Source organism: Marmota flaviventris, chromosome 17 (genome assembly GCF_047511675.1).
Source record: "Marmota flaviventris isolate mMarFla1 chromosome 17, mMarFla1.hap1, whole genome shotgun sequence".
In the NCBI taxonomy this organism is placed as follows: Eukaryota; Metazoa; Chordata; class Mammalia; order Rodentia; family Sciuridae; genus Marmota; species Marmota flaviventris.
This window is the reverse complement of record NC_092514.1, coordinates 30,860,468-30,879,047: the sequence shown is the minus strand read 5'-3', so window position 1 is coordinate 30,879,047 and position 18,580 is coordinate 30,860,468. Positions and strand designations below refer to the sequence as shown.

At 40.1% G+C, this 18,580-nt stretch overlaps 2 protein-coding genes across 2 annotated transcripts; both read left to right on the top strand.

Annotated features, from left to right (window-relative positions):
* Positions 1–9,809: 9,809 nt before the first annotated feature.
* Positions 9,810–10,757, top strand: LOC114084450 (putative olfactory receptor 3A4). Its single transcript, XM_027925540.2, has one exon. It carries the CDS (start codon positions 9,810–9,812, stop codon positions 10,755–10,757), a length of 948 nt encoding a protein of 315 aa, XP_027781341.2.
* Positions 10,758–17,226: 6,469 nt separating this feature from the next.
* On the top strand, positions 17,227–18,189 carry LOC114084459 (olfactory receptor 3A10). The gene has a single exon (XM_027925550.2). It carries the CDS (start codon positions 17,242–17,244, stop codon positions 18,187–18,189), a length of 948 nt encoding a protein of 315 aa, XP_027781351.2. The 5' UTR covers positions 17,227–17,241.
* The last annotated feature ends 391 nt before the right edge of the window (positions 18,190–18,580 follow it).

Genomic DNA, 18,580 nt, shown 5'->3' with positions numbered 1-18,580 from the left:
GAGGGTATTGATCTCCAGGATGCCTGTTCCAAACAGGATTTGGGGGTAGAGATAGAATGACTCATAAACCTGAGGATGAAGAAGAAACTTGCCTTGGATCTGGGGATAAGGGGGAAAACTCAAGAAAGAAGAGAAAAGTGGGAGAGGTCTTTTCCAACTTCAAACTCTTAATAAATCCCCAAGAACAAAGTGTATCCCACCCAGGGCCTATTAGTGAGGGCCAGAGGGACTGTGTCTTGGGAGCCACATAATGATCCTGGGAGAGGTGGGGGAAGCACTGTGCTGTGCTAGGAGAAGCTGGTGGCAGGGGACAGGGGGGAGGGGACAGCTGTGAAGTTGTTCTTCACTGTGATTTTCCAGGCCAGGCCCTTGGAAATTTAGAGTCTGATGACAGAGATGATGAAAGAGGAGAAATTAGAGCAGACTCTCAGCCCCTTCTCAAACAACTACTTATCCACCCAACCCCGGGAGGTAGCATGCTCTCTGTGGGAAACCTGTTTTATAATGGATAGATCTGTCTTCCATTTATTAGCAACTGCTGACCTCTTTGGGACCACAGTTTTCTTATCTGTGAAATGTACTTAATATCCCCTCTTAGGGTTGGTAGGAGAATTAAATGAAGTAATTCACAACATCCCTAGTAGGAAGCCACCAGTAATATAGTACCATCAATAATGTTATTAACAACTGACAGCATATATCACATGCATATTATTATGCACCTGGCACTATACCATGAGATTTATTTATTTATTTCTTACATACATGACAATAGTGGAATGCATTACGTTCATAATTATCCATTCACAGCACGATTTTTTGTAACTCTTATATAAAGTATGTTCTTTAGTTGTATTAAATCTCAATCAAATAATCCAACAATTCTATGAGGTGGGCACCTTTATTATTCCCATTTTATAAATAAATAATTGAAGTTCAAACTAATTCAGTAACTTACCTGAGACACACAGGAATTCAAGGAGTAGGGTATATAATCTCAATACCTTTGCCAACCTACTCTCCACATCCTTCCATTAGCCCCTTTTGACCAACGTAATTTTAGCTTCTGATTGTGGTGACCATTGCTGCCAAACAAATCATGGAATATGTTCCAGAATGAACCAAAGACATCCCTATTCAGTAATAGCATCCTGTGTACCATCTATAATAGCGACCTATAGCACTAAATCTGACTTCCAGCAGCTATCTTCAGTGTAACTCTTTTGCTCTTCCATTATATCTGTTACTTACTCTCAGTGAAAGAAATCATAACTGGTAGTGTGGGAAACTACCACACAATTTCCAATCGGTGGAAGATATTAAAAAAGAAAAGTAGTAAATTGGGAGACTGTGTGGAATTATTTGCAAAATATGTGGCAAAGGATTAATATCCACACAGGCAACAAAAAAATAATGATCCATTAAAAAAGAGGCAAAGGACATGCAAAGACAATTACCAATGAAAAAATTCAAATGAATTACATTAGTCCACTCATGTTGCCATAACAAAATACAATAGATTGGATAGCTTAAATAGCAGAAATGTTATCTTACAATTCTGGAAGCTTGAAGTCCAAGATCAGTGTGTGAGCATAGTCAGATACTGATGAAGATTCTCCTCCTGCTTTGTACACAGCCCTTTTTACTACTTCCTTACATTACAAGGAGAAAGAGAGGGGAGGAGGTGGAGATCTTCTTCTTATGAGGCCATAGCTCTGTTCTATTAGGGCCCTACCCTTATAAACTTGTTCAACCTCAATTACTTTCTAAAGACTGTGTCTCCAAATAAATCATGTTGGGGGTCAGCACTTCTACATGTAAATTTTGAGAGAAACACAATTCAGCCCATATCCAAGAACAATAAATATTTGGAAATACATTCATCTTTATGTGAACATCAAAAATACATATCACATAATAAAGAGTGATTTTCAACCACTATATTATCAAAATTAGGATAATTTATTTATAACAGCCATAGTTATCAAATGGATAACTTGGAGAACAAGCAGTTTCATTCATCACTGGAATAATAAAATAGTGTGGAATTTTTATAGGATAAGAGGAAATTATATATTAAAATCTAAAATTTTATTTTATTCAACTTAGGAATTTTACTTATCAGAACTTATGGAAATGCTTACAGAATAATAAAAACATTCTGGTGGTTCAGGAGGCTGAGGCAGGAGGATCTCAAGTGGAAACCAGCCTCAGCAACTTAGTGAGTCCCTCAGCAACTTAGGGAGACTCTGTCTCAAAATTAAAAAGTTTAAAAAAAAAGGCTGGGAATGTGTCTCAGTGCCCTGGGTTTAATCCCTGGTGCCAAAAATGAATGAATGAATGATTGAATGAATGAATAATTACACCATTCTAAAGAATATTCTATATGTTATTGATTGTAAATGCACAAAATCTAGAAGCAATTTAAACTTTATCATATGGCTAAATAAATTATAGTTTACTCATAAATTAAATCTGGGTAACCATTAAAATGGAAATGGTAAGTTTTTAGATATTTGACAGGTAAAAGAATCTACCTATCATGTACTGTGTAAACAACAACCATGACATAACATGCCCCTATTTATATGAAATAAATGTAAGCAAATTTTTTATTGATATAAAGATACATTAATATATATATTTAAAATTAAAAGAATAAGCACCAAAATTTTTAAAATACCTTTATTTATTGCTGAGGATCAAACATGCTAGGCAAGCGCTCTACTGCTGAGCCACAACCCCAGCCCAGCACCAAAATTTTTTAAATTTTATTTATTCTAATTTGTTATATATGACAGCAGAATGCAATTTAATTCATATTACACAAATAGAGCACAATTTTTCATGTCTCTGGTTGAACACAAAGTAGAGTCACACCATTCATGTCTTCATATGCGTACTTAGGGTAATGATGTCCATCTCATTCCACCATCTTTCCTACCCCCATGCTCCCTTCCTCCCCTTTGCCCTACCTAAAGTTTGTCTATTCCTCCCATGCTCCCACCCCCATCCCCATTATGAATCAGCATCCTTTATCAGAGAAGACTTCCAGCATTTATTTTTTGGGGGATTGGCTTACTTCACTTAGCATCATACTCCAACTCCATCCATTTGCCTGCAAATGCCATGATTTTATTCTCTTTTAATGCTGAGTAATATTCCACTGTGTATATATACCGCATTTTCTTTATCCATTCATCTACTGAAGGGTATCTATGTTGGATCCACAATTTAGCTATTATGAATTGCCAGCACCAAATTTTTAACAGTGGTTATTTTATAAGAATTATGAAGATTGGGGGCAGAGAAAGTAAGGGTTTTGATTTTAATTTTCTATTGTTAAAAGCTTGTTTTGTTTTCATTTTCATAAGTGCAGTTCCTAATGAAAAATTTTAAAATCAATGAACATTTCCATTTTGAAAAAACAACAGTGAGAAATCCCCAAGGAAATAAATAGTAATTTATTAATTTCACAATTAAGTTCCCCCAAATCTCACGATGTCAACAGGATAGTTTTCTTTTTTAAAAAAAAAATATTTATTTTTTAGTTGTAGTTGGTCACAATACCTTTATTTTATTTACTTTTATGTGGTGCTGAGGCTCGAACCCAGGGCCTCACATGTGCTATGCGAGTGCTCTACTGCTGAGCCACAATCCAAGCCCTCAAATTGTTTTCTATAATGTCTCTCTTCCTGATTGTTTTTCTGTTGGAATGTACACTTTACCCATTCATTTTATTTTAATTGCATTTCATAAATACAGCACTAATACAGGCATACCAGTATTGCATATACAGTAAGTGCTCTCAGCTGGAGAATCAAAATTACTTTAACTTGGAATTCAGACAAACCTGGCAATGCTGGGAGGGTCCCAGCTAGTTCAACATATGTAAGAGGCACATTGGAAAATGATTTGTAGGGGTTTTTTTTCTTTAAATCTGAGTTTATGAATTCCATTCCTAATTAGAGACCTTACAGAATTTCTTGTATGTGTGCACCAAGAGATGTGTACAAAAAATGTTCACAGCAGCAGAGTACCTTCAAACAGAAAAGAAATGACCCACCATGGAACACTGAGCCCAATAAGATGCAGCCATGGAAATAAATGAACAACAGTGTAGGCACAAATAAGACAGAGATAAGCACTCCAAAAGAGAATGGCTAGTGACTAAGGCCCCTCATATAGTGTGTGGGCTCTCTCTCGTTCATCAAGGAGGTCCAGGGAACAGGGTGGAGAGGAGTGTCTCTGCGGAGTTGTTAATCAAAACCTCTGGAGACCAAGCCGGACGCAGGTCTGATTTTATTATGCAATTACCATTCAGGCAATAGCTAGGCAGATTACAGGCAGCCGCCAATGCAATTTCTGCAGTCCTTGCAGTGACCAGTGGAGGAGTGGACCATGGATCAAGCACAGGGACTGCAACACATGGCCTCACTCCGAGGCCTGTGAGCGGCCTGCAGCTCACATGCCTAGCACGGGGGAGTGGTTTGCCAGCATGGGGGAGTTGTTTGCCACTCAGACACCCTTAACTTATGCCATGTATGCAGTACTCCAGGCACTTGTCCCCACAATTTAGACCATTTATGTAAGTTTTGTAACTGAAACTCTTTTCCTTGAATCCAGCGTGCCTTGGGAAGCAGAATAGAGAGGACTGGCACCAGAAGATGAGCTCTCTCTGGTGTTCTATGCCTTGTCACTGGACTTGGGCTTATGAACTCAGTCTGCCTTCTTCAGGGAAGCTCCACCCCCCCACCAGGCATGCTGACCCTGGTCTGTCTGGTCTGTCTGAATCCCAAGGTAAGGTAATTTTGATTCTCAAGCTAAGAGCACCACTGCATATGTAATATTGCTATGCTTGTATTAGTGTTGTATTTAAGAAAAGCATTAAAAATAAAATGAATGGGGCAAAGTATGGTTAGTTAAACAGAAAATTAATCAGAAAGACAGACCTTGTAGAATCTTTTAGCACTACTGGGACCTGAAGTGCGGGCTTGTGGTAAGCTCATGCTCTTGAATAAAATTTACATCCGTATCATCTATAAGTAAATATTATATCATCATCATCTGTTATTGTTACCTTTATAATCACCCTCATAAGTCCTGATATAGATGATATTGCCTAAAAATGGGGTACTAATTAGATTAAAATATATTTCATGTTCGTATAATTGTATCCAAATGAATTCTACACTCATGTATAACTAAAAAAACCAATAAAGTTAAAAAAAAGCCACCAGTCAAAACTCTCTTAAAACAAAGGTATAGAAAAAGAATATGAAGAATATAAGTAGGGGATAAGAAGAATACGTGTTTCTTCTTTCTCTTACATAGAATACAAGTAATTAAGTCATTATTTACTTTTGTCACAAGGTAATAGGAATGTAATCTTGTGAATGTGACTGTTAGTGTATGAGACAGGTCATGCACAAATTAATGGGTAGTAACTTCTCAGGACATAGGACAAAAATCAGAGATGCAAAGACTTGGTTTCATTATTATTGATAATAGTGAAACATTAGAAATTAAATGTCAATTGGTCAAGTAAATTTTGGCACATGCAAATTATAGCATATCAAAAAGTCATAACATTTTGAAGAATAGTACATTAAATTATGCTCAAATATAAAGATTGTGTTTTAAGAAAGCTGAAAATAATATTTTACACAATTCTTTGTATTCTCTAAGCAAAACAAAATGTTAAAATGCATGTGTGTGAATGTGTGTACATGTGCAAACACTCATGGCATCCAGAGACACAGTGATCAGGGGATAACTCGTTAACACCTGACTTCTTCATGGGGTGGTAAGCTCCATGTGTGCAGGGACCATGTCTGTTTTTGGTCATGTCTTGACTAGCACATGGCTTGACTCAATTAATTGTTGTTCAATCAATGAATGGAACATTCCCATCTCCATTAACAGAGGTAAGGAGTAGCATCTGTTTGAAGGTCAAAGAGCTCTGGGTACTCATTTCTTCACTTTTAGTAGCTTAGCAAGAATTTGGTTCATCAGCTCAGTGGAAGAATGGACTAATGGCAGCTGAGCTCCACCGGAGCCTCCCTGTTTTAACAAGGTTATATCTTCATCCAGGAAGTACCAGCTGTTGTGCCAGTTGCCTACATGCTCCCACTCCCACTTTCAGTTCTTATAAATATGCGTGGTGTTTGTGGGGGTGGAGTGCCTCTCTACTGAAAAGCTTGCCTTTGTGTGTCCAGTCTAGGGATGCTCACCCTGGACTTCATTCTATGTGGGATAGGAGGAATGCAGGGGACCATTGTGTTCTGCGACCTTTTTGTTTGTAATTTCTTCCACCATAAGTTGTGTGATTCTATTAGTTTGTGTGTGTGCACATGAGCACACATATATTTTGTACAAAAAGGGGACATGATACACTCTTACTTGTTCTTCTTGAGGTCCCTGTGGGTTCTTCAGATAGAAATATCCACATATATGTTTTAGAGCAAACAGAGTAGTGTCTGGGATGGACATAATTCAGGGTCACCAGTATGCAATTGCCTTCAGATTGCTGTGACAGTATAAAGGAAGATTACCTGGCCCAGACCCCAAAGCTATGGATGGTTTCCTAGAAGACAGAAGACCTGCACCGGATCTTCCTAAATGAGGTTTTCTGGGCTAACAGTTTGTGAGAAATGGAAACGTCTAGGAAGCAAACAAAGCTTGTTAGTCCATTGGAAGGAAATACATATGATGCATTCCATATGGGTTCTGTAACCCAGAGGTCCTCTACACAGATAACTGTCAACAGAAATCTCAACTCATCCTAATTCCTTATTATCGTCTCTTGGCCCATGACAGCCTTAAGCCAGTGGGAAATCTTTATTAATGAACAAGGAGTTGTTAAAAATGTTATTTGCTGCCTAAAGTCACTTTCAGAAATTAGTAAAAATAGGGTGGTCCTGGTCTAGTAGATGCTCTAAATCTTTATCTGCCCTTATGGTGTTGGAGACAGGAGGCTGGAAAACATCTAGAATCAGATGCTACAGGATCTAGATTGTACAAAGGGAGCAGAGAAAAAGGGAAGACATTTGTATGAGACTAGAAGACAAGCTGGATTCGAGGATGGTCATATCATGTGAAGTAAACTTGTGAGACACTGGAGAGGACATTTTTCCAGGGATGTACTAGGAGCAGATCTCTCCCCAGACTTCACCTTTCACTTCTCCCCATGTTGCAAACAAAGCTGAAGAGTCTCAAGTCATTTCTTCTTCTGAAATGACAGGCTAGTCTAAACCAGAAACCCCAAATCTCAATTCTGGCCTCCAACACTACATGACTTTTTAGACTTTAAGATTTTGAGATTCATTTTAACACTACAAAATGCTAGGAATAAGAATGCTGATTCTTTTTTTTAAGAGAGAGAGAGAGAGAGAGAGAGAGAGAGAGAGAATCTTTTTTGTAAATGGACACAACACAATGCCTTTATTTATTTATTTATTTTTTATATGGTGCTGAGGCTCGAACCCGGGTCCCGCCCATGCTAAGAGAGTGCTCTACCGCCGAGCCACAATCCCAGCCCAAGAATGCTGATTCTTAATAAGTGCACAAAACCACATATGTAAAATAAATGAATTTTTCTATATTCACAAAAGTTGTACTTGGAAATACTGAGAGAGTTCAAAAAAAATTTAAAGTTACTAGAGATCATTATCTGTCTGGCAAAGGCAGATGTTTACCTGTCCCCTGAAGACACTAATTTCTGAAGCCTCCAAGGGGTAAAAAGGTGGAGAAGAAAAATCCCAATGTGAAAATGATGTCAGCCAAGTTGTTTGTCTCTGTGTCTATTGGTCCTTTTTAAGCTCTCCTTTTGTGGGGTCCACTGGGCTGGCATGACTGTCCCTCTTCTTTGCCCATGAAGTGTCAGTTAAGTCTTCTTAGCCAGGTGAGTGCCATCCCCGCTGCATACTCACAACTGAGTTTCCATGAAAGTGAAGTTCTCCCTCTGGACTCCGGACTAGCTTTTCCTTCCCCTGCAAAACTCCAGTGGGACTTGGGTATTTGATTGTGAGAGGGCAGAAGGAGGCAGTCAGCAAAGACTAAGTTTTTTGAGCCACACTAACTGAGAGGATGGCAAGCCTGTTACCAAAATAGTTCCATGAAGGGCAGATCAGGATGGAAAGAGGGCAGTTCAGCTTTGGAGAGACTGAGTTGGAGGTAACGGTAAGAACATGTCCATGCGGTAAAGGTCACACCTGCAGATGGTAGTTGACCCATTATGGACCTGAGGACACTATTCCTCCAGATGTGTCTTCTTCTGCTCTTGCCTTTTGCCTTGGGGGATCTTTGACTCAAGCCATTTCCTATGTGAATTAGGCTCCAGGTGAGTGAATTCAATATCTACCCCCTCAGGCAGAGGTCGATGAAGGCTACCAGGTATTTTGTGGGGGTGGTCACTTCGGGGCTAAGCAGTGGCTCCCACACATGATCATCATATATGGCTCTGTAACTATTGCTTTATCTGGTCATTAAGCCCATGATACTATATGGGTTAGATGATGACTGATTAGATTCAGTAGAAAAAAGAGCAAAAAGCTAAGTGGTGGTAGAATTGGAAGCAGAGTGGAATTTGGGGTCTGGTTCTCTTGCTTACTCAACACTCCTCTGGGAGAGATCAACTGTGTATCCAGTGAGGCAGCTCAACTTTGTATCTACTCCATCACCTGAGAGCTTAAACCTTGAAACTCTCACTCTTCTCAAAGATCATTTTAGATTCTTATTCAATAAAATGTCAGTACTTTGGACCCCAAATTTCCTAGATTCTATATGGAGAAATGCAAAACAATCTGACTATTTAGAAAATCTAAAAGGCTGTCAGTCACTGATTTTGGAGCTGGAAATGTCTTCAATGATGTGTCTTCCTGCAGTTTCCCGATTTATCATTGCATTTTTACCTTGTTCTGAAGAGTTCAGGTGGAGGCTCATGGCTTCACGAGTTAATCATTTAATAGTCTGGGCCACAGGAATCACCTCACTGCTACCATCACTCATAGTCAGTCAGTCCTCTGTCTCTATGAGTTCTATATCCTTGGAGTCAACTCAGCACAGATAAAAAAATATTTGGAAAAGAATTGCATCTGTGCTGAACCTGTAGAGAAGTTTTACTTGCCATTATTATCTAAACTGTATAATGTTACAACTATTTACATGACTTTTACATTGCAAGACGTAATATACATAATCTAGAGATGACTTAAAGTATGTGGGAGAATGTGCATAGATTACAAGCAAATACTATGCCATCTATGAGACTTGAGCATCTGCAGGATTTGGTATCCAAGGAGTCCTGGAACCAAACTCCGGAGGTTACCAAGGGATGACTGTATGATGACATTCATATGTAGAGGTTGGAGATGCAGGTTGGAGGCACCGTGTCTACCCCCTTTTCCCAAAGCTTCCCTTTCATCCTCTGGGATCTGTGTACCCCCAAACTATCACAATGCCGCCACCTGCAGACTTGAGGTTTCTTTCCTGGAAATTTGGCCTCTGGAAAATTGTCTGTCCCTCTAACTCAATGTCCCTCAAATGTCACTCTTGTTCTTCTTTTTATATCAGTTTATCTATCTCTGTTTGTGGCTGTCCAATGCCTCTGTTCTTGCCCACGAAGAGTCAGATTTATCAAGCCTTTTCTTATTATAGCTCAATCTTTAACTTTCTCCTCCCTAAATTTTGTGTGTCTTTACTCTCCTGGACATTGTCACACTTGATGGTTGTTATAAAGATCTCATTCTCCTTTTACCACCATTGGTGCCTTCAAACTTTGCTCAATCTACTGCAGGTGGAAGAAAGTCATGGATCTGGGAGCCTCAGGAAATGATTCACTTGTGACCCAGTTTGTCCTGCTGGGCCTAACAGAGACTCCAGCTCTGCAGCCCATCCTCTTTGTCGTCTTCCTTCTTGCTTATGTAGCAACTATTGGTGGTAATTTTAGTATCCTTGCTGCCATCTTTATGGAACCCAAACTCCACACCCCCATGTACTTCTTCCTGGGAAACTTGTCTCTGCTAGATGTTGGGAGCATCAGTGTCACTGTCCCTGCCATGTTAAGGCATTTCATATCCAACAACAAAACCATCCACTATCGGGCATGCCTTTCACAACTCTTCTTCTTCCATCTGCTGGCTGGGACGGATTGCTTTCTGCTGACTGTCATGGCCTACGACCGCTATCTGGCCATTTGCCAGCCTCTCACCTACAACACCCGTATGGGTTGGGGGATGCAGAAGGCCTTGGCTGGCATGTCCTGTGTCTTTTCCTTCACCAATGCACTGACTCAAACTGTTGCCTTGTCTACTCTTAAATTCTGTGGCCCCAATGTGATCAATCACTTCTACTGTGACCTCCCCCAGCTCTTCCAGCTCTCCTGCTCCAGCACCCAGCTCAATGAGCAGTTGCTCTTTGCAGCAGCAGCCTTCATGGGTGTGGCCCCCTTGGTCCTCATCATTGTGTCCTATGCCCATGTGGTGGCTGCCGTGCTACGAATCCGCTCTGCAGAGGGCAGGAAGAAGGCCTTCTCCACGTGTGGCTCCCACCTCACCGTGGTGGGCATCTTCTATGGGACAGGTGTCTTCAGCTACATGAGGCTGGGTTCTGTGGAGTCTTCGGACAAGGACAAGGGCATTGGCATCCTCAACACTGTCATCAGCCCCATGCTGAACCCACTCATCTACAGCCTCAGGAACCCCGATGTGAAGGGCGCCCTGCGGAGGGTGCTCACAGGGAAGTTGCCCCCCAAGTGAGACTCTCTGCCTCTGGTCTTAACAAATACATTGCTCTACTTAAGCTTCTAACAGGTATTGTCCTTACTGGAAATAGAGTGTGGGTATGATGGAATGGGGTCCGAGACTGGCTCAGGAAGGAAGGTGCAATCAAAATGATGAGAATAATCCCTTAATCCATAACTACCATATACCTGCCACTATTCTCAGTGAGTGGACTCTATTAGCTCATTCAGTTCTCATAACCTTTTGAAGTGGTTACAGATTTATAAACTGTGTCTTATAAAACTGAACCTCAGAAGGTCTGAATAATTTGCTGAAAGTCACAAAGCTAATAAATGTCACAGCTGGGATTTGAACCCAGGGCAAGATACACCTGTAATTATTGCCTCTCAAAGAGTAATAAACCATCTCAAGGAGAAAGGGTATCCTAAGTTGAAGAGATGGGAGGGACAATAAAGACTAAAAAATATGAAAAGGAACATGAAAATGTGAATTAGGAAGTTTGTATTTCCTTAACAAATTTGATTTGTTCCAAAGCAGCTGGTCCAAGTTGAGGTATTGCTGGATGTCAATTTTAAGAAATAAACCTATAAGACGAAACTGAATTTAAAAAGTCAATTCTGAGCTGGGTCCCGAGGCATGTGCTTGTAATCCCAGAGGCTTGGGAGGCTGAGGCAGCAGGATCACCAGTTCAAAGCCGGCCTCAGCAACGGCAAGGCACGGAGCAACTCAGAGAGACCCTGTCTCTAAATAAAATACAAAATAGGGCTGGGGATGTGGCTCAGTGGCCAAATGCCCCTGAGTTCAATCCCCAATACCAAAAAACAAAAAACAACCAATACTGAAAGAATACGTACTGATTAGAAAAACCACAGAGATGTCAAATGTTTTCATATTGGACCATTAACAACAAAAAATAAATCTGAAAAAGTTAATTAGAGAAAGAGGTTTGGCTCACATGGAAAAATCTTGACTAAATGGAGATCTTTGTTACCCTTGACTGAAACTTGAAACCAGCCCCTCTGCATGTTACTATCAGGAGGAAGATATTTTATTTATTGAATTTATAGCTTTAAACAACTGTTTCCATAATTCAAAAAAAATGTGTGCTTATTGAAAATTAGAAAGTACAAAAGAGCTGGATATGGTGGCAAGTGTTTGTAATTTCAGCGACTTCAGTGACTGAGGCAGGAGGTTTGCAAAGCCAACCTCAGCAACTTAGCAACCAAGGCCCTAAGCAACTTAGTGAGACTCTGTCTCAAAATAAATAAAAACAAAAAACAAAAACCCAAAAAGGACTGGAGATGTGGCTCAGTGGTAAAGCACCCCTGAGTTAAATCCCCACTACCACCACCACCACCAACAACAAAAAAAACCCACACATACACAAAAAGAGCAAAATAAAAAATCACCCATAGGTTGACCATTCATAGATAATATGAATATTTAGCATATATGTGTAAATATTTTTCATTCATAAGATATATTTACAAAAAGAATTTTTCTACATCTAAAGCTCTGTAACCTTAATAATATAGGCAAACATCTTTTCATGACATTAAACATAGGTCTTCTTATCTTTTTCTGTGATTGCATAGTATTCCTTTGACTGAATGGAGGAAAATAGACATAATAACCTTCTATTGGTGAACCTGTGTTGGTTCAAATAATCTGAATGCTGCAACAAGTGTTCCTGTATTTTCACCTGTATACACTCTTCTAATTTCTAAAGATAAAAACCTGTGAGTGGCGTTTCTAGTTGAAAGGCTATAAAATTCTCCAAGGCACATGACAATATTTGGCTAGATTGTCACTCAGAAGCAGCTGAACAAATCAACATTTCCAATGACCAATTACTTCTGTCCTTGTCAAATGATAATGATATGCCAAATGTTATAACTCACTGCTCAGTTAATTGTATGTGTTTGTATAGTGAATGGCTAGAAAGCTATTTTTACATAAAGATATTAAAGTTATATATTTCTTTTTTTATATAAAAAATTTTAAAAAGTGCTCTTAACTAGTAAATGAGGAGATAGAGATGAAGCCATGGGTTGGGTATTTGCCAAGTTGATAGGGAGGAGGCCATTCCAGCAGGGTGTGGCCCCTCCAAGGGCACTTGGAGAGAGGTGGTTGGAGTAGGAGCAGGTGCAGTTGGAGGATCCAGTAAATGGAAAGTCAGGAAATGGAGACTGCAGATGAAGGCAACTCTTTGGAGAAGTTCAGCTATGATTGGAAGAAGGGACGTGCTGAGGTAGCCAATGGAGAAACAAATATTAAGAAAGTCTTGAATTTTTAAATTTTTTTTTTTAAGATGAGAGTAGTTGTATGTTTATATGCTGGTAAGCAAACAGCAACAAAAGAGAAGATGAAGCTTTGGGAGACAATCCACATCCAAATTCTAACAATGACACTCTGAAAAAGGCAAAACCATGGGGACAGAAGTGAGATTAGAGGTTGCCACAGGCTAAGGTGTGAAGAGGAGGGAGACTGATGGCAAAGGGCCACCAGGGACCCGAAGGGAATCATTGAAATGTTGTCTGTATTGATGGAGGTACTATAAGTACCACTCGATCTTTTCTCAAACCCATAAAACTTTACAATTAAATTTATATTTAATTAAACCAACTTTAAAAATTTCACCTTTAAAAATGTGAAAAATAAATGAGAAAAAAAATATACCCAAATCAGTTATTATCTGGGACTCAGTGTGAGCTCCAAACCCATTCTCTGGACACCGCAAGTCATCAGAGTTTTTTGGTGACACTTTTCCAGATCTGCAATCTGATGACTACAGCTTTCCTCCTTTTTGGAAACATTAGGAGGTGGGAGTGATGTCATGAATCTAATGATTCTTTAAGAGTCCAAAATACTAGGCAGATAGGAGAAATCCTCAAGGACTGAGGTTGTTTGTCTGTCTCTGGCTTCTTGTGCAGCCTCTGGGGAAGTTTGGTGTTAGGGCCTCTCAATGCTAATTAGCTCCTGAGTGGAGAGAACACTGGGACAGATTCTCTGGGCCTCTGCCTTGCTCCCTTTATTAAGCCTATTGGAGACAGGCGACCTTGGGTCAGCTTGGCACTCACTGCCCTCTGAGAACCACCCCCAGGTGTCCAGCTCATTCGCAGGAAGGTAAGTGCACCACAGGCCTGCCCAGAGCTCCAGGTGTTCTACTCACTCATGATCTTCAGGTGGCCTCTTCCTGATCTATAGGAGAATGGTAGTAACTATAATGATGAGGTTTTCATTCTAAGTCACTGGAAGAGAAGGGAAAATGAACATATATACCTAATCTACGTATTCATATACATGGCAAGGTTCCTGGCAGACAGCAAGAATTGGCTGAAAATGAATAAGTTCTCTTCTCAGAACATAATCTGACATATGTGACCTTAGTCAAGTTAATATTTTTGAACTTGACTTTTCTCATCAATCTGGCAATAGATGGCCAATAGTTTTTGCAGAACAGGAGAGGATGGAGGTGTTGGGAGCATAAGGGCTCACCTATGGTAGCCTGTTAGCATAATCTGTGTTTTGTGCTACTGATTCTGAATGGTTCTCTCATGACTCAGGACAAACTATTCTTCTTAATGCTTCTTATTCCTTTCCATATATGAAAATACTGGAATGAGTCAGGTTACCGTTGTCTGTGATGTCACAGGAGGGCAAGCTCCAGTAAAGATTGGGCTGAATAAGGAAAATCACTTTAAGAAGTTGGGATGATGAGATGGACCTGAGAATTGAGGGTTGGATTTTTGATGTACAGAAGGGGGACATACTGACGGTGGGGGTGGGGTGGGAAGCACTAGTTAGCAACAGAGAGTGGCCCAGCTTATGCAAGCATCCAGAAGAAGGAGGCCTTGAAGTTTGGAAAATTGTCAAATGCAAGTATTTCAATATTCTAATTTTTACTTGGAAGCTCAATTTTATCATTGCAACAAGTACTTTCTGTTGTTTACTTAGAGGACTTGCTCACTTGGTTTATTTTTAAGAAAACACAATCAAATACAGAAATACAAATAAATAGAGTTTATTGGTCAATCATCCTTTCAAATAAAAATAGTTTTCCATTAAAATGTTAGCTGTTTAATTATCATTACAAACAATCACATAGTATTTTTTCTTAGATAATTGCACTTTAGTATATAGTAGAAATGCTTTATGAATACATTCCATTTCATCAGTCAATGTATTAAAATATGTTACCATAAGGGTTGAGGTGTTTTTATTTTATTCCTAACTGAAGATGATGGCTGCTGCTGCTCCTGCCTCCCCCTACCCCTCACCTACCACACCTTCTTTTTTTGCATGTATATTGTACTGAGGAGTACAAACACCATGGTTCAGTGTCAGTGTTGTGATTCCTGCTAAGACACTCATAGTTTCACCCACAGCTGATCTTGTACCATCAGGCCAAATATCAGCACAGTGAAAAACAGCCAGAGAGAAAATTCTTGCATAATTTTGAAAATAATTTTAACACACAAACTGGCTGAGTGATGCACAGAGTTTCACAATTCTCCATGGATAACACTTGGAGAACTGCTGCTCTGTAGTCTAGTCAAAGGAGGAATATCTATGCCTGTAACCAGTCTTAATGTGTCCCTGGAGACATTCCAGAAATTCCCTTTGGCATTTTATGTATTTTTTACTTTATTTTATTTTTTATTTGTACAGTAGAGAAAAGGGTTATCTTTTAAAAATATTATTTAATGAATTAGGCCAATATTTGGAAGATCTGTAGGTCAGTGAATCAATACTTTCCAATGACCAAGGACTTGATGATACAGAGTCATATAATTGGTTAAAGATGCATTAAAAATGCAGGATACATTAACGTGTTTAAAATTGAAAAGTTTGTTGAGTTTTTCAGATTCCACATTGCAACTATCATTTGTTGAATTTTGTATCAAAATAGAATATCCATAAATATCTCATAAGGATATTAAAATCTATTATCCTATTTCACATCTGTTTGATTCCCGATTGTCTTTATAGATTACCAACCAAATGAGCCATTACAGGATGTTAGGTAAAAATACAGATAGAAAAATTGTAGATGTGATGTTCATGTCTTCCCAGCTCCCATGAAGGGATGTGATGGTGTGAGGAGGGGAAGAAAGGAAGTTGGAGAACAATTGAGAGGCTACTGGAATAATCCATGTAGACAGCCAGCATCGTCTGCGTTGATGGTAGCTGTAGAGGCAGAAAGTGGTTCCAGTGAGAAAAGAGATTTCAAGACAAGGACTGTATAGTTTAATAAAACAATTTTACATGTAAAAAAGAAATAAGGAGGCCTTGAAGACCGCTCCCCAGTTACACTAGGGTTCACTCCTCAATCGTTTCCAGGTACCTGTACATATGTGATGGAGTGGAAGCCACCTCAATGCTCTCAAGGACTTCAATTCCTCCCTTTTCCCTTGGAAAAGCTCCTGATCCCACCTCCCTGACAAGCATGCACAAAATCATCTGTTTTCCTGGTGACATTTATTAGCAACTCATCTTCCCAGTTTCTCAGCCCAAGAACCTTAAAATCATCTTGTACCTTCTCTTCCTCCCACACCTCATGACCAGCATGTTAGATTTATCATCAAAATATACGTAGGGGCTGGGGTTGTGGCTCAGTGGTAGAGTGCTCGCCTAGCATGCATGAGGCACTGGGCTCGATCCTTAGCACCACATAAAAACAAGATAAGGTGTCCATCTAAAACTAAAAAAATACATACATAAATAAATATGTTAGAAAAATATACCCAGAGTACCATGACCTTCAACAAATAATTGAATGAAAGGATAAAATAATGGGGTCTTGGCTTCCTTGAATATTTGTAGACATCCTAATACCTAAAACTTTTGAAATTCCATCATTTTCTTTATTATAGACAATTCATTCATAAATCCTCAACAACAACCATGTCCAAGCAATATAGCATTAAAGTGTAGGCTAGAAGGCAGAAAGTTCTAGGCCTGAGACACGATTCTGTCCGGAGTTTGATGATCTTAGGTCCTTATTTAACCTTTCTAAATCTCGGTGTCCTGATTACATAGAAATCCTAGTAGTTACTCCATAAAGTTTTTATGAGAATTAAAAAAAAATGAAGTGCTTATTTTAACACTCAGAGTATACAGTTTAAAATATTAATATTTCCCCAAATTCCACTGTCTGCTTCCCGCTCCTCTTTTTCCTTAATCTTTCTCATGTCTCTTGTTTTCATGGGGTCTTGTCCTCCTGTCCTGGGTCTCTGGAATAATTCCCTCTGCTCCAGGCCCTTTTCTTGGGATTCCCTGCATCTCTCTCTTAACCAGTAACTAAAGTGTTAATGTCTGGCATGGTGAATCTTCAGGAACCTGGCCTCAGTGTAAGCTAGTATCTCTCCTGATTTGGAGTTGTTCTAGCTGGAGCACTCCACCATCTAATAGACATAGATTATGTGCCTACTGTGTGTCACTCTCTACCTTTTCAGGTCTAAGTCTCCTCTTCTCAGTACAGCTTCAGCAGTGGCCTATGGATCCTGGTGCCTGGGGAAATAGGACAGGTGTCACTGAGTTCATCCTTCTTGGACTGACAGGAAATAGAGGACTGCAACCCATTCTTTTTGTCATTTTTTTCTTTGCCTATTTAATCACAGTGGGGGGCAACTTCAGCATTCTGGCTGCCATCTTTGTGGAGCCCAAACTCCACACCCCCATGTACTACTTCCTGGGGAACTTGTCTCTGCTGGACATTGGGTGCATCACCGTCACTGTTCCTCCAATGCTGGTGTGTCTCCTGGCCTCCCAGTGCAGAGTTCCCTATGCTGCCTGCATTTCACAACTCTTCTTTTTCCACCTTCTGGCTGGTGTGGACTGTCACCTCTTGACTGCCATGGCCTACGACCGCTACCTGGCCATCTGCCGGCCCCTTACCTACAGCACTCGCATGAGCCGTGAAGTCCAGGGTGCCCTGGTGGGCATTTGCTGCACTGTCTCCTTCATCAATGCTTTGACTCACACAGTGGCTGTATCTGTGCTTGACTTCTGTGGCCCTAATGTGGTCAACCACTTCTACTGTGACCTCCCTCCCCTTTTCCAGCTCTCCTGCTCCAGCATCCACCTCAATGGGCAGCTACTGTTTGTGGGAGCCACCTTTATGGGAGTCATCCCCATGATCCTTATCTCAGTGTCCTATGCCCACGTTGCTGCTGCAGTACTACGGATCCGCTCGTCTGAGGGGAGGAAGAAGGCGTTCTCCACATGTGGCTCCCACCTCACTGTGGTCTGTATCTTTTATGGAACTGGCTTCTTCAGTTACATGCGCCTGGGTTCAGTCTCAGCCTCGGATAAGGACAAGGGGATTGGCATCCTCAATACTATCCTCAGTCCCATGTTGAACCCAGTCATCTACAGCCTCCGGAACCCTGATGTGCAGGGCGCCCTGAAGAGGGTGCTGACAGGGAAGAGGCCCCCAGCATGAGCCTGACAAGAGTATCAAAATGTCCCTCCCTCCTTGATCACCCATCTAACTTGCTTATGCTGAAGGCCTGGGAGCGGGCAGGGGAAATGGTTCAGGGTAGACTTGGATTGAGGACAAATGCTAAAGAGCTTAGGCAAAAGAGTATCCAAGTTACTGATAGAAAATGGACTAAAGACGGATGGGAGAAAAATTATAATGTGGGTCAGGAAATGAGAGATGAACTATTTTGTGGGGTTTTGTTTTAAATTTAATGACTGTTCACCTGACATATTTAAAATGTTAATAAAAAGAAAAATGCTTGTCCCCACTTTTAGATGAGCTATATTTGTATAAATATTATTTGGTAATTTTTTTTCAGTTCCTTCTTTGAGAAATAAATCTAGGATTATAA